The sequence below is a fragment of the Microtus oregoni genome, unplaced genomic scaffold, assembly GCF_018167655.1.
Source record: "Microtus oregoni isolate MIOR12 unplaced genomic scaffold, Mior012 000023F_ref0000262, whole genome shotgun sequence".
NCBI classification, from domain to species: domain Eukaryota; kingdom Metazoa; phylum Chordata; class Mammalia; order Rodentia; family Cricetidae; genus Microtus; species Microtus oregoni.
In genome coordinates, this window is record NW_024543082.1 from 14097369 (window position 1) to 14113659 (window position 16291).

The following is a 16291-nucleotide window of genomic DNA, read 5'->3' on the forward strand; positions in this document are numbered from 1 at the left end:
TCTCAGCTCCTCTAATAGATAAGTACTAGTGGGCACTGTGGAAGGAGACCAGCTCTGGAGGTCACCAGACGTGCCAGGCCTGTGCCAGCAGTCTAGGACATGAGAGCAGCAGCATACATACGACACACGGTTATACACACAAGGAATGGGAAGATAATGAGCCACACGAGCAGGAGAAGGACACGGGCCATGACAGTGAAAGCGACTCTGAACCGGAGAATTTTTAAGTACTTTATTTTAAATACTATAGTCATTGTAAAGGCTTTAGCCATCATAATCACCATGATACAATACCTGTGCAAAAATACCCACTGAACATGCTTGAGAGGTATAAATTGGAAATCCATGCAACATTAAAAAAAATCATTTCATATAAAAAACAATCAGAAGCATGAAAGCCCGCATGTTTTAATAGAAGCCTATCGCTGACTCTGGGGTAGCAGCCGCATGCATGTCTCGAGTCATATTGCTCTTCTCCTTCAGCTTGGACTGCAGCAGCGTGTGCTCCACAACACCGATCCTAATGTCCATCTGAACAGTCTCTTGCTTCAGTTTGGTGAGGCTTTGCTTAATCTTCACCAAAGGAGCTGGGGATAAAAACAGCACAGAATAAAAATGTTCACTTGGAGTATCAGTTTGTTAGAGAATTGCCTGACATTTTCCCCACTTTGTCTCAAGCCAGAAATAGGGTTAAAAACGCAGCCAGTGACTCGCTGACATTCACACAGATTTGCACTGGTATTTTAAACACCTGAGGCTTTTAGAATGGGAACTGGTTCAATATTTGATGTACTGAGGCTGAATTTTCTAACTTTTTCTAGAAAAAGAAGTGCTAAGTGGATATTTAAGGAGGTGTTCAACATGGTTTTTCTACAGGAGCAGGGAACAGAATAGTTAGGGGGGAAGAAAGATACAGTTGAGATACAAACAACGAGCCAGTTGAAAACACTGCCAGAAAATCCCCACATCTTGCCTGATTCCCAGCCTGCCTGCGGAGCATCAGGACCCTAGACAAACTTTCTGACATAAAAAGTCTGGGGCAATGGCCACTGGCCTGGGTCAAACTAAACAGTCTGTAAAGGAGGATAATTACGGAGAGATTAATTCTTCTCTATTTGAGCCCTGCTCTGTCAGGACTTCCAAGAAGGAGGGGGAAACCTCTAGGGTCATCCCATCATTATCCTGGTGTCCTTTGGGATAATCTTAAGGTTTTTTGTGCATAAAATGATGAAAACAAAGTAATATATTTTAAAACTCTGTTAGAAGAAAGCAATACTTGAATATTTCCCACTTGATCTTTGAGTCATTAGCTTGAATCAATAAAATCTAAATTAGAGTGAAAATATTTTTTCTCAGTTGATTGATAAGGAACTTAGTATTTTGAGCATCAGACATCATTTTTGTGCCACGCATCTCTCTTAAAACAAGTAAAAGCCGGGCGGTGGTGGCGCACGCCTTTAATCCCAGCACTCGGGAGGCAGAGGCAGGCGGATCTCTGTGAGTTCGAGACCAGCCTGGTCTACAAGAGCTAGTTCCAGGACAGGCTCCAAAACCACAGAGAAACCCTGTCTCAAAAAACCAAAAAAAAAAAAAAAAAAAAAAAAAAAAAAAAAAAAAAAAAACAAGTAAAAATGGACTATTTTAGATCTGCGTGTGCGTGTGTGCAGGGGTGCATGTGCACACATGTGCACGGGTGCGTGGGGGTCAGAGAACAGATTTCAGGAGTTGGCTCTCTCCTCCCATCGTGGCGCCTGAGACAGAACGGAGGCTGCAGGCTAAGTGGAGCGGCGCTGCTCACACACAGAGACGCCAGCACTGGCACTACTGTGCAAAGGCCTCCTGGAAAGCGCTTCCTGAGTCCAGCCCCGGAGGAGAGTGTACTCACTGCCATCTGTCATGCTGCTGCCCTTCTCTTCCATTTCTTGCTTTACCTTTTCTAATTCTTCTGTAACCTTTTATTGAAAGAAAAAAAAAAACAAGTCCTGTGAATGCTAAATTTTAATGAACCTTGAAATTTTTTGAACGCCGTATTGAGGAAAATCAATTTAGATCTAAGGAAATAAAACATTAAGACTATTCAATAAAGACAATGTATGCAGATACACAAAGCTTTTCCTTTTTAAAGAACGGCTTATAAAACACCCGCAAATTACTTTCACATTAGCTTCTGCATGCTGCGATATTATAGAATGAAAATCAAGTTGTTTGCAGTACGAAGCCCCCAAACTGTGCAATTATCACTAGCATTTACCATGCCGCTCTCCAAAAGGTGCTTACTAGTAAATACAATGTTACTAGAACCTTGGCTTTCTAGGGTCTTTCTTAACAGTATATCTGTTTATCTGGAGACCATGTCACCTTTACTCGTCTAGACTAGTAAGAAAACGCTTATATCCTATGATGAGATACAAAAATGCTCTATCGCTTTCTCTAAACCAGGAACTCTGAACTCTAAGAGACATGAGTGCTATCATAAAGATTTCAGATTAATCTGCTCTTGGTATCAAGATTACACCATTGCAGCCTCTGCGGGCAAAATTCTATGTCAGCAGTATAATCTCTAAAATTATATAGAAAATATAATCTCTAAATCGTGAGAGGTTGTTTTTACATAATCTAGGGCTAGGCTGTAATTACTGTAACCTAGTCGGCTTTATTTCCATTGTGCCGGTGAGTAAAGTCTTCCCAGGGAATAAAGTGCTCATCCAGGCAAAGCAAATTAATTTCTTCCAGGCACCTGAAACATCACAACTGGGGACAACTACCGACTCCAGAGGACTAAGTGGTCCCTGGACGCCCTTCAAGTGTTCATTTACCCCCCATTAGTGAGCACTTTCTTTCCGAGGAATGTTTTATTTGCTTAGAAACACAACGGGACTAGAGTCTAAATATTTCTAATGGTATATTTTGAAATAAATATTTCTGAAACACTCTTCATAAGAGAAACTTAATTTCTACACCAGAACTTTGGAAAATCGTGCTGCCTTGTTACTATAGACAGTCTCACATCTCAGTCTCACACTGGCTCCTGACAACGTTGTCTTTCCTTTTGACTCCCATCATCTCCCGTGTAAAATGAGAATATATATCAGCTCCCTCTTCTCTGCTAAGACCAAGGAAGAAATGCAGGCACGCTGCAAATATTTTAGAAGTCCCTCAGGTGTAGACAGAGCTATCCTCTGGACCACACACTGCTAACAGTAATGGCCAACAATGCGCTGTCCACTAAGAGTCAGCTTAACACTGGCTGCAGACTCCTCCCTCGTGCTTTCCCCACTCTTCTATTATTAATTACTATGTTAAATAAAGATTAGGAAGGTTATCAATGCACTAATAATAAGAGCAAGTTTAATGATTAATTTAATTCAACAACTTTAGACGCCTTAAAAGAACAAGAGAAGGATAATTGGTTCACTCGTTAGTGAACTCCTAAAGCTGATGGCTGGACGTTGGGAGAGGGGTTCACTGCAATCAGCAGCATTCAGTCAGGGGAGGGCTCGGCTGCCTGGGGCCCAGCTGACAGGTGAGCAGTGCATCAACGTGCTGGTGTGTACCTCAGACAGGAGGCGGGTCCTCTCCGTTACTCCACCATTTCCCTGCTGGTAGCGCTCTCTTGCCTGAGGAGGAGAACACTGTGTTTAGTGACAAATCCCGAGCAGGAGTAGATTACTTAAATATGACCTCTGTGTGTGTGTGTGGTTTCTGCACGGCATTTTATGGCACCCCCTTATTTGTGAACACATTTGTGAAAGTGACATTTAACTGTAGCCATTTCATGTCCTTATTAATAGGCGCCATGCATTTAAGTGAAGCACTATAAAATGACGAACTACTGCAGGCACCTTTCCATGCAACCCGCATGGCACAGTCGACAATAAAAACTGTCCTCCACCCTTCCTAAACACTCTGGGAGGGTGACTCTCGGTCAATCTAATTGGTGTGCTATGCAAGAGAAAATTAGTTCTAGAAAAAAAAATCAATCAAAGTAGAGTATGAAGTTCAGCAATTAATAAGGATTAATAAAGTGGATGACGGTGCAGCCAACTAGAATATGTTCTCAGGAACTAATCTAGCAATCAATTATTCAATATTAGTGTTAGATACCCAGTGCCTTTAACCAGAGGACATTTTTAAAGTAAAAATGCTCATGAATTCATGTGTATATGGGAATAATAGATTCAAAGAGAATATAATAAAAAGTGTAAATTATTTTTGACTTGGTCTTTGGGAACTTCTGAAGACACGAGTTATCTCAAACTTATTTTCATTATTTTTCTACAGTAATTCTTTAAAATGATCACCCACTGACAATTTCATAAGTGTATATACAATGTATTCTGATCATTTTTTTACCTTCATTGCCTTCTCCCAGTCCCCACCCTGCTGAACCCCTATTTGCATGTATTCTTACTAGACTAGCTTAGCATCAGGACATACGGGATTGTTCTTATACATTCCCAAAGAAAGCTATCGGATTTCCACAGATGTTTGCAGAAACTAGGGGTTTGGGATTTTATCTTTTGAACAAAATTCTAAAACGTTGAAAGAATGGAAAACGGGTTTCATTTGATTAATTAAATTGTTGTCTCTTGCTGGGCGGTGGTGGTGCATGCCTTTAATCCCAGCACTTGGGAGGCAGACACTGGCGGATCTCTGTGAGTTCAAGGCCAATCTAGGCTACAAAGTAAGTTCCAGGACAGTCTTCAGAGCTACATAGAGAAACCCTGTTTTGAAAAATCAAACAAACAAGTAAATAAAATTGTCTCTGACTTCATCTTGCTTTCATGTTCCTTAGTATGTAGCTGACCGCCATTGTGCAAGGGCTGTTCCTTCCCTCTGACACCTGCAATGCATACTATTCTTTCTCTTGCTTTCACAGTGAATTAGCGACAGACTTCGAAATGAAACATAGCATCTGACTCTCTCTCTCTCTCTTAGTTCTAAGTCATGATCACCAGCAGCAAACCTGTATTTATCTAAATAAAATGAAGTAGTATGTTTAGGGACTCCTCGGGGAATAATCCTTTCTATCACATATGAAATGGAGAGTTCTCCCACCCCACATCCCCTTAGCTTCAAGTGGGCAGAATGCATATATTTCTGTTGATGAAGAATTTTAAAAATTATATATTCTTTGATCCCTTCATGCTTGTTTAAAATGTATTTAGATCATATTTACCTCAAGCTCTCCCCCTTTCTCGTTTCACAATTTATAAACAAAATACGTTGTTTTAGGGATTAGGGTCATGATTTTGAATAAATCATTGAAAAGCATTTTTAAGTTACCTCACTCAGCTGGGCCTGGGCCCCACGATATTCTTGAACCAAGTGCTCAAGTTGATTGTTGAGGTACTTTTCTCGGCTACCAATCTTTTCGAGAGTCCGACTAATTTCATTATGGAGCTTATCCAAAAATCCCTAGAAATTCCATGGGATTTTTTTAGATAAAGGAACAAATACGTTTTACAAAACTCATAAAAACAATTTAACTGTTCTTTAACATACTCCACAAATGATCAATCGTGTGTGCAGAAGACGACAGTTTGAAGCTTCGGCAGCAAACAATGTTTATGATTAGAAACACTTCAATCACACCATTTTTATTTTTTTAAGAAGCCAGATGTGATGGTTCAGTTCTGTAATCCAAACACCCTGGACGTTGAAGCAAGGGAACTGCCCCGGGACCCTGTCTCCAGAAAAGAAGAGCCTGGCAGTGTCAGTTACCTCTTGCCCTCATGGACACCAAAATACCTGAAGCTTATGTCATTATAATAAGTTGCATATAAACTTCAAAATCAAAGTAGCCAAGGGATTATATGGCTTTATGAAGTCACAGTTCAAAGCTGATGTGAATATTACAGCTAGAAGTAGAGTCCCAGATCTGGACCTGGTCTAGCCTGGGATCCACAGCTTTGCACCTGAGCTTGCGTTTTTGTGGCATTCTCTGAAGATCCCACTTGTGCCAGGGCAACAAGCCTGGGAGAGCTACAAGTCCCAGCCATTGTCAGTCTAGGGTGCATGCAATATTGGGAATCAGGAGAAAGACAGATATGTGTCTAAAACATTATTAGATATATATGTGCAACATGTGCTATCTATCCATCTGTCTGTCTGTCTGTGTGTGTGTATAAAATACAAATGGATTACAGGAGCGTACAACCATGACTGACCATAAATAGTTTTTTACATAAGTAGCTTGATTTATTTGGTGTAAGCACTAGGGCCGTGAAGATGTAATGTGGTATATATAATTAATCACCCCCTGAGAGATGAGGATTGTATCTGCTCTCCTTTCAAACTCTACCACAGTAGATCTAGATGAGTAAATAATGTTGGTTTGTCTGAAGTGATTCACTTACCTTGGTTTCCTTCAGAGCTGATTCAATTCCACTTTTGTGCTGGTGCATTTGGTCAACATGGACCCTCCAGTCCTATTAGTACAAGCACACATAGAAACCAAGTGAAAGAGAGCACACGGCCTCCTTTCCCCGGTCTGTGGTGAAGTTCTGCTCTCTCCTCACTACTCGGTCGCTGTCCTATTTCGGGTGGCAGAGTCCTATACACAGTTCGCAATCAAGAATGGAAAGAAGTACGTGGGGGCACTTTCAGAGAAAATGTCCTAAGTAAATGTAAATTATTTTATGTGTTCACATAGTGATATCTGATAATTTGAATATAAATTATTCCTGCACTGCTGGTGGTTAATATTTATGACTACCTATCAAAATGAAAGAAAATCTAATTATTAGCAAAGAAATACTTGCTTAAGCACTAACGATTATGTTTGCCAGAAGCAACTTTCAACTCTTTCCTCAAATATCATGTATCAAAGATTAGTTTGTCTCCTGAAAATGAAAATAAGCTTTTTCTTCAGGAAGACTTCTGAATATCGCCCTTAATAAAGGAAGTCTATACTGATTGCTTGAGCCTAATGCTACAGGCCTTATTATAAATTGATGTCAGCCGTGTAATCCCCTAAAACACTTCAGTTTATATCATTATAAGGAAACACTTTAAATGACTTCAGACATACCAATCAGGAGAGGTAAACTGAAGTAAATGATGGCTATTCTCAATCCCATAAGTCTGTTTGCATAAACTGACAGGCTTGTTTGTGCTAGCCACAGAATTTCCTGAAGAAAAACTTGAGAATAGTTCATTGCACTGACTTTTCCACTTTGAAACACGCCCATAGCAACAGGGTGTACAAATGTTTTGGCACTTCAAGCATACCAAATATCAACTTATATTTAAGCCGCAGGGAACCTCAAAAAGCATCTAATCTCACACTCACAACCTCACAGAATAACAAGTAGAGGCCTGGCTACAGAAGAGGGCACGGTGGAGAACACTTCCATAGCAGTGCAACTTCCTGCTTGACACATACTGCCAGTTCAGGGGTAAGGGGACAAAAACTGTCACCTGACCCTAGTGAGGACTGAAAAACAGCACAAACAAGCACTGTCCTTTCCTGGATCTTTCTGCCTCATTAACAAAACATCTTAAAATACAAAGGCTGGAAAGGTCCTTCAAGGTTATCTCCTTACCCACTTATCAATTAGGTAGCTCAACATTTTCATTTTATGCCTCAAAGACCTCTTTCTCACCCAAGTCTGACTGTGCTATCTGGTAAAGGACAAGGCCCTTCCCACTCAGCAGCCAGCACTGGAGAAGTGGGTGCAGGAGCAGGAGCTGGGAGCTCAGTCAGTTCAGATGACACCTCCACGGAGAAGAATGCACCTGATGAGCAGCATTATTCATTACAACAATGGCAGCGCAAATTAGACTTGAAGGGGGTGGGTCTGGGAGGAGTTTGGGAGAAAGTAAATATAATTAAAACACATTATATGAAATTATCAAAGAACAAACAACAATTTAAAAGAGAAACTATGATCTAACATGTTCCCAAATTATTCATATATCTTGGCTCCAAAAATGCTTTTAGAAGTCTTAATGAATACACAGATTAAATATTTACATGTCTTTCTCTCCACCTATCACTCTATTTCTGTCTTTGTATACAAATAAATGTATACAGAAACACACACACACACATGCACTTTTATCTATCACACACGGTCCTGATTTATTATAATGGAAACATTTAAGATATTTTATGGTCTCATTTTTCTGTTCAGAATTATATGCACAAATATAGTACTGCAAGCATTGCCATTCAAAATGGCTTGAGAGTGGCAACAACACTTGACTCTCCATGTTAATTATGATAACTTACATTGATATAAAACTCTGGAGCTAGAGTTCTTATGGAGCCTAAGAGTATATCTCAATGGGATATACAAGAGAAGAGGAAGGTTAGGATGAATGAGAAACACAAACAAGAAAAACATATCAGTGTAGGCTGGCTCAAGTCTAAAACACAAAATTCTGGAGTGGGAGGTAGAAAGGATTGATCATCAAGAAATCAAACTGAAGAGGTTGAGTAAATTGCTCCAGAGCTTTGTTCTTAACAAGTAAGAAGTGTGGTTTTTTACCACGTGGACAGTGACCTGTTATTAAATGTCGGTTTGAATTTTCAAGTCAAGCCTGGGCTTTGAATAAGGACCCACTAGAAAAACAAGATTCTGAAGACTGGGAGGAGACCAGTAAGGAGGCTGTGCAGTGATCCAGCTAACACAGGTCTGAAAGGAAGAGCGGGATACATCCAAAAGATCTGCGGAGTCGACAGGCAGAGCATCCTTACCTGGGGAAGTGTGAGGATGGGATGGCTGGAATGGAGGTGGGGAGGAAAAAGATAACCTTGCTGGGTTCTAGATTGACAGATAAATGGAATAATGACCAGTGCAACATGTAGCAAGAACAGGACAGAGTGGGGTAGCCAAAAATGGCAAGGAATTGGGTTTGGACTTACTAAATTTCTCTAATTTTTATAGGCAATTAAAGTATAATACTAGTCATGATTTAGAATTATCTTCCAGAAAAATCCAAATAAATATCTGATTAAAATATCCAAGGACACATCTCCTGATGAACACTGCTTTTAACGAAAACAAACAAACCTTTAAAATATTCTTATCTTTTAATCCAGAAACTTTAACTCCAGAAAGTATTCCTACCACAAATTGGAAATACACATAGATTCATGTACATGTTTTCTGTTAAAGCACCAGAAAATAATATTCCTAATTTTGTATAATTCATTCTACCATTTTTAACAATTCACACGGTATAAAATGATTCTTAAAAACTTCAAAGCTAAGCAGAACTCAGCAATACACTGTTCAGAGATACACACAGGTAAAAATACCCAGAAAAACAAGGAAGGAAGCTAAGAACAGTCCACAGACTTGGGGATGGTAGTTACCATGGATGGGGAAGGAAGAGATACAGAGAAATACACAGGTAACTTCAGGGTGCTCCAAACTCAAACCAAAAAGGCTGGTTTTATTTTTGAGATTTGAAACTCTGTATTTTGCATTACATATATATTAAAATGTGTTAAATGCTAAGTTCTTTTTTATTTAATGATCAGCAAAAATGTATGCTTAGTAGCATTCAGATAATAGAAAATACAGTTCCCAAACACTAGGCATTTAAATTATTAAAAGTTAGTATTATATATGTTTAATATATATATGTATAGTATAAATGTGCTTGTATGTTTTTACATTAACACATAGGTTTGAATATAGAACAATTTTTTATAATTATTCTTTATAATTATAGTTTATATATTATATATAATTTATATATATTTTATATTTTATAATTATAGAATAAGTTTTATTTTATTCTTTAATTTTTCTAAGCTTTTTACCAAATTTTATCACATTAATTATCACAGGAAAAATAGAGAAAAATAATCTCTTAGTTGTCTAAGAAGTTCCTGAAAAGGTTTTAAGGTTTTAACATAGTTATAATGGGTAATAAATGTGACTATAACTGTGACATTTTTAAAAAGATGAATATAAAAGGAGAAAGGCATACATTTGAGGGCGGGCAACTGAGATGGTTGAAAGCTTTACAAAGGTTTGTGTGGTAAGAATGAAGGAGTGATGGGTTTTAATGATATGTAAGGACTTGAAGCCTACCTGGATCCTAGAAATAAGTAACTCTAAAAGGAACTATTCAACAGTGCTAGCAATTCAAACATTGGTGGAGGATGCATTAAGTTACAGCCACTTTAATGTAACTTTACATATTTGAAACACAAAGGTTTGGAGAGATAAGTAGATACTGTCATCCTTTCTGATCCATTTCTTCCTTCCCAATACAGTTTAGTGAAACTTGCTGGCTGCTGACTGGAGGAATGGCCTTCCCTGCTCCCCTGGTGGTCTTGGCTGTGTGATTCTTTTTCAGTGGAATGGTGGACTGTATAGAAGTTGGAAGAGCTGTCCATCTAAGAGTGCCTTTGTCCTACCTTTCACTTGAGATAGGGAGGCTGTCTTACTCTGATGCTTTTTTCCCTTTCTTTCTTTTTTATTATTACTTAAAAAAATACCAATCCAAATTCCTACTCCCTCCCCTACTCCCAGTCCCCTCCCTCTCCCTCCACAGACCCTTCCCCCACCCCTCAAACCCTAAGGAAGTACCATGCAACCCACCCTGTGGAAAGTCCAAGGCCCTCCCTACGACATCTAGGTTGAGCAAGGTTTACATCCAAAGAGAACAGGATCCCATGAAGCCGGTATCTGCAGTAGAGACACATCCCAGTGTTCACTATCAGTGGCCCCCCAGTCTTTCCCAGCTGTCAACCCCCTTCAGAGGGGCTTGGTTGTTCCCATGCTCGTTCACTCCCAGTCCAGTTGGAGTTGGTGAGCTCCCATTAGCTCAAGCAAACTGCATCAGTGGATGAGCCCCCCATGGTCTTGAATTCCTTGCTCATACTCTCACTCCTTCCATTCATTTTTAGCCTGAGCTTGGGTCTGAGAAGCATTGGGTGCCACTAGAATTAAGCTGCAGTAAAAGTTTTCTCCAGTCAGGATAATGTGCTGCGGTTATTGTAAGGCACTGTGGTTTAGAGGTTGTTCATTGCAGAGGATAAAACTACATATACACTTTATACTGAGACAAACTAGGTGTCAGTGTTATGTCTAGAAAATGTGTTTCCAAACCTGTGGACTTTTATACATCATATACATCTTTGTGATAAAGCAGACTGCTGAGGAGTTTACAAGGTTGAACTACGGCCTCTTACTGTTATGTGTCCAGTGAGCACTGTGTGCTACTGGAATCTACTGGCCAGTATCCTATGTGCTCTGAGGCATCTGGTGTAGGAGGTCCTTCTGTGTGATGCTTTCATTAATGAAAAAAGAAACTGACTTGGCCTGTTGATAGGGCAGAACATAGGTAGGTGGGGAAGATGGAATTAAATTCTGGATGGAAGAAAGCAGAGTCAGGGAGCTACTATGGAGCCATGGGAGATAGATGCTAGGAATTTTACCCTGTAAACTACTGCCACATGGTGATACACAGATTACTAGAAATGGGTTAAATTAAGATGTAAGAGTTAGCCAATAAGAAGCTAAAGTTAATGGGCCAAGCAGAGATTTAATGAATACGGTTTCTGTGTGGTTATTTTGGGACTAAGTTAGCCGGGAGGCCGGGATGAACAAGTGGGCCCTCCTCCTCCAGGCATCTAAAAGACATTTTAGTGTTCTTCAGACATTTATCCTGTCTGCTGAAGATCAGAGTCTCACCTAATTTTACAAACTTTCTCTCTCATTGGAATGGAGAGCAGTAATGACCCAGCAAATAACTTCCTTAGACTCACTTCTATTCACAGTGTTTATGATTGGGCCTTGGGCATGCTGGGGACTCAACCATTCATCTATAGTCCCAATTCCTTAGGCTTCTTATTTTTCAAAATCACCTCATACAAAATCTCATATAATTCTATCACTCGTGAGGGTAAATAACAAAGGTATTATAACCATATCCTTTCTCCCCACTCTAAATTCTTTGGCATTAAATTAATTTATTACGAATCTCTCCCTTTCAGAAAGTGGAGAGTTGTGAAGAAGTAGCTCTAGCTGGTGATTCACAGTACAGCATACAATCAAAATGGATGCGGTCTGGCTGCGGCTGTTAGGTGACTGAAGGCTACATGGTTCTCTGAGTTGCAGTTCAGCAGAACATCACCTGACTGGTCTCCTTTGTAATCAGAGGTTTAGTTTAGTGTCTTTTTCTTTTTTGGGGGATGGGTGAGTTGTGGTTCCAACTGAATGGCTAAAAGCTTCTCTCTGAAACTATCGGACAAGGGATGCAAGAATAATACCATGAGTTATGGTCATTGTACGTCCGTGCATTAAGTACCATTAACATATAACTTGTAAAATGTCAGCCTCTCCCTTCCATCTTAACTCAGGCATGAGCTTTCGTGCTCATGGACAGACACAGAGTTAAAGTCTGTGTGCTGGGATGTGTTCCAGGCTATTGGAAAACCCATGGCACCACACAGAAGAACCTACTAGTTCATAGGATCTACTGGAAGCTTTTGCTTCTCCCTCAAAGCAGGAAGAGGGCAACCATGTCACCTTTGTAATTCCCTGTATCCCCTTTCTCTTCTGTTCTCACTGTCTGTGTCTTAGATCCACTACTGACAATTACCAGTGAAATATCAATTCAATGAGACTTTGCAGTTGCATTTTAATAAATATCAAAAGAGCATATTAGCTCTTATAGGTTCTATTTTAGATAGTTATTTCATTTTCCCCATTAAGGCTTGGTTTGAGTTCAGAATTCCTCTAGAAGTTTTCATAGTTACTGCAGTGTATGAAGGAAGAAATCCTGCATTCCAGCTCACAGGCTGGGAAACAAACTGAGATTGTTTGATTTTTAGTTTATCATTAATTGAAAAGGAAACCAAATGTGCTTTTCTGTCACAGACAGATTTTCTTTTATATCAAGCAGTCACTTTCATTTTTTTATCCTGCTCCCCAATTTCAGTAAGAAAAACAGAGGTTATGAGAACTCCCTATTCAAACATGTACACTGAATGAAATCATTTTTCTGTTGTTTGGCTAAAGTATGGACACCGGGGAATCTTATTGCTTCTAGTCTGCTCTAGATGAACAAACTAGATAACCCTGCTAGGATTATCTTTAAAACAAAATAAACAAGTTTCAAAGACAGATTACAGTACTTTCCTACAAATAAATGAGCTTTAGTAGACATGTACACGTATGTATACACATGCATATACAAAAATATATAATACATGTATACACATGAATAGACACATACATATCTACATTACATATACAGTTCATACACACACACACACACACACACACACACATATATATATATACACAAACACACCCATAACATATGGGTGCACATGCATTTTGGCTAGTCAGAAGTCTTTCTGCTGCATCTTTGCTTTAGTGTAGATTAAGATCTCTATGGTCTCTCTAACTCTAATGAAGACAACTATAGTGCTAACAAGCATTGCATTTGATAGATGTAAGCATTATGCCAAGAACTGCTGGAATCTCGGTATATATATTTTGTCTAGAGATTCTCCTAAGATGCAGATAGAAAGGCTTAGCTACTTTTAAGTAGAAGCCCCGAGTCACACAGGCAAATTCATCATCTAGGGCAAACCTATGTGGATTTTCATCACATAAATATCCCAATGAAATGCACTAAATGTAAGTCCAAATGTGAAGAGGACAATGGGTAAGCATGACTTTACTCTTATTTGTAACAAAATTTGAATCTTCATAGCCTCTGAAGTCTCAAGTCGTGGGGCTTGATTGCTAGCAGGCATCAGAGGGGGTAGAAGCTTTAAGTGGGGCATGTGAGAGATCTCTGGGCCACTATGTGCAGGCTCTCGAAAAGGGCGGTGGGATCTCAACAACTTCTCTCTCCCAAACTCTACAACAAACGTAAAGCATGATCTGCTGCTGCCCCACAGCAACAAGGCCAGCAGACGCCACCGACTGTTGCCCAAAGGAGCCTTCTCTCTACAAGCTGGCTAGCATGCTTCTGTTAGTAAAGGCAAAGTTAGCACGGTTTTTAATATTTGAAAATTTACAAGAGTTAATCTATATAGTAACTGTCCAAAATGAATTTAAAATGTTCACAGAATCAACAAATATAATTAAAAACATTCTCATTAGGAAATATCTAGACCCAGATGGCTTGAACAGTGAATTTTCCCAAACATTTAATTAAAAAGGAAATAACAATCATGTATAAAGTGTATTGTAGAGTAGGAAAAAATGAAGGGGTGGAAAGTGGGAGGGAGAAAGGAAGGGGAAGGAGGAGGGGGAGAGGAGGGAGCGAGCGAGAAAGAGAGTCAATTTGTTTTATAAGGCCCATATAGCATTACATTAAAACTTGACAAGGGTATGAAAAGCCAAAAGCAACCAACCGAGCAACATCAAGTCACAGATCAATAAATACCATTTGAACCTTTTATAAAAGAGTTATAAATATACTAAACAAAATATTACCAAACCAAACATAGTAATGAAAAAAGATAAAAAGGCAATAACTTAACATGCTCAAAATGAATTTGTATTTGGATTTATTTCAAAATATAAGGTTGATTTCATACTAAAAAAAATCAGTACTTAAAAGGAAGGATGACATCAGCAAGTTAGGAGCAAATTTCTTATTTCAAATTTGAAATTTCAAAAATGTGTCCTTCAACACAAAAGGACCGAAAAAAAAAGTCTGTTATTCAACAAGAATGTGAGGAAGGTTGTTGAAGTTCCGTAGGGATGTGGTAAAGATGTGGTCTTAGAGAGAAAGGGACAGAGTACATATCAGTCACCCTGTTTCCTAGTCTAATATATCCCGAACCAAGAGGAACTTCACACGACAAAACTGGGTTCACAGGGGGTCAATATAATTTCCTACTAATATGGTGGACTCTTGAGACATTTGCTAATTGAGAAACTTGCATTTATCCCTCAAGTGCTAGCACAATTTAGGGAGCAGCTGGGGAACACAAGCTCCTCAACAACCTGGAGAAAAGTTTAGACTATGTGTCTTCTCAAGCTTTTCTACATTGAACCATTCTGGGACGTCAGCACCTTTGACGCTGAGCTAGACTCAGGTACTGGGCAGCAAGTACAACCCCACTAATCTTTGCAAAAGGTGCAGTGCTTGAGAAACAGTAGACACCCAGCCCCTTTAGGTCACTAGTGTGGTCCGGACTATGGGGCGTATAAACACTGATAAACACCTTGTTCCTGCTGCCAGGAACACTATCTACTGAGGATCACCAGAATGGCCTGATCCGCCATTCTGCATGCATACATTAATCTTATAGGTGTCCCATCTTTGCTCTTGAACCTACTGTATCATGCATACCTGAACTTGCCTATACATCCCCTTCCTCTGTGCATCCTTCACAAAGTGATGGCAACCCCAGCTCCACTGATGTGTATCATTATGAGACCACTAGCAACCTGCTCCACCCCAAACAGCTGCATCTTAGCTGGACAGGCAATAGCACAGACTTCTGCAGCTGAGGCATTGCCGACACTTATTACAGCTGAAACATATATACAGTGAGTGTACTACCATGCCTATCTGTGACACACGTCAGTGTACCATATATAACTGATACCATAGGACATGCTGCCAAGAGAAAGCCTTCAGATATAAAAGCCTTCATATGAGTTGACAGGGTCAACAGATCGGATGCACAAATAACATGTATAGTATGAAAAAGAAAGGTTAAATCATGCCTTCAAAGAAACATAGTAACTTTCTAGCTATAGACCCTAGCTAGAAGAGGGAATAGACAAATTGTTTGGAAAAAATTTTTAAAGGATGACTTTAAAGGAAGCTTAAGGAAATATAAGAAATTTGAAAAGCTTGATAAAATAAGGAAAAGAACTTAAATCTGAGCAAGAAATTTAGCAAATATAAAGAGGTCACAATAAAATAAAGTATAATAGGTTGGGGAGATGGCTCAATGGAAAAGTGCTTGCTATGCAAGCATGAGGGTCTGAGTTCGGATCCTCACCCAATGTTGTGCATGTAGGCACTGATCTCTAACTCCAGCGTTGGGGCTGCAGGGGTGGGAGTAGAGACAGGCAGATCACAGGGGCTTGCTGGCAGCCAGGTTAGCTGAAATAATGAACTCCAGGTTTAGAGAAAGTTACTGTCTCATGTATGTTTGCATGTACATATGTACACACACACACACACACATTCACCATGATCAAATGAAATCCATCAAACCAGCAAGATGGCTTAGTGGGTAGAGGTTCCTTTTTATAAGACAAATCTGGTGACCAAAGTTTGATTTCTGGAATTGACTTAAGAGTCGATAGAGAAAACCAACTTCCTAAAGTTGTCCTTTGAC

General features: G+C 39.5%; 1 protein-coding gene across 3 annotated transcripts in view; it reads right to left on the minus strand.

Annotated features, from left to right (window-relative positions):
- Positions 1-223: 223 nt before the first annotated feature.
- Positions 224-16291, minus strand: part of Ift57 (intraflagellar transport 57) — a 58087-nt gene continuing 42019 nt past the window's right edge. Inside the window, exons 7-11 of one of the 3 annotated variants that reach the window (XM_041673045.1) lie at positions 6360-6431; positions 5287-5418; positions 3555-3617; positions 1886-1952; positions 224-587 (exon numbers count right to left, since the gene is read on the minus strand). In XM_041673045.1, coding sequence (XP_041528979.1) covers positions 409-587; positions 1886-1952; positions 3555-3617; positions 5287-5418; positions 6360-6431 — 513 coding nt within the window. In that variant the 3' untranslated portion in view covers positions 224-408. The remainder of the gene's footprint in view (positions 588-1885; positions 1953-3554; positions 3618-5286; positions 5419-6359; positions 6432-16291) is intronic. The other 2 variants (XM_041673047.1, XM_041673046.1) reach the window with 2 other exon arrangements.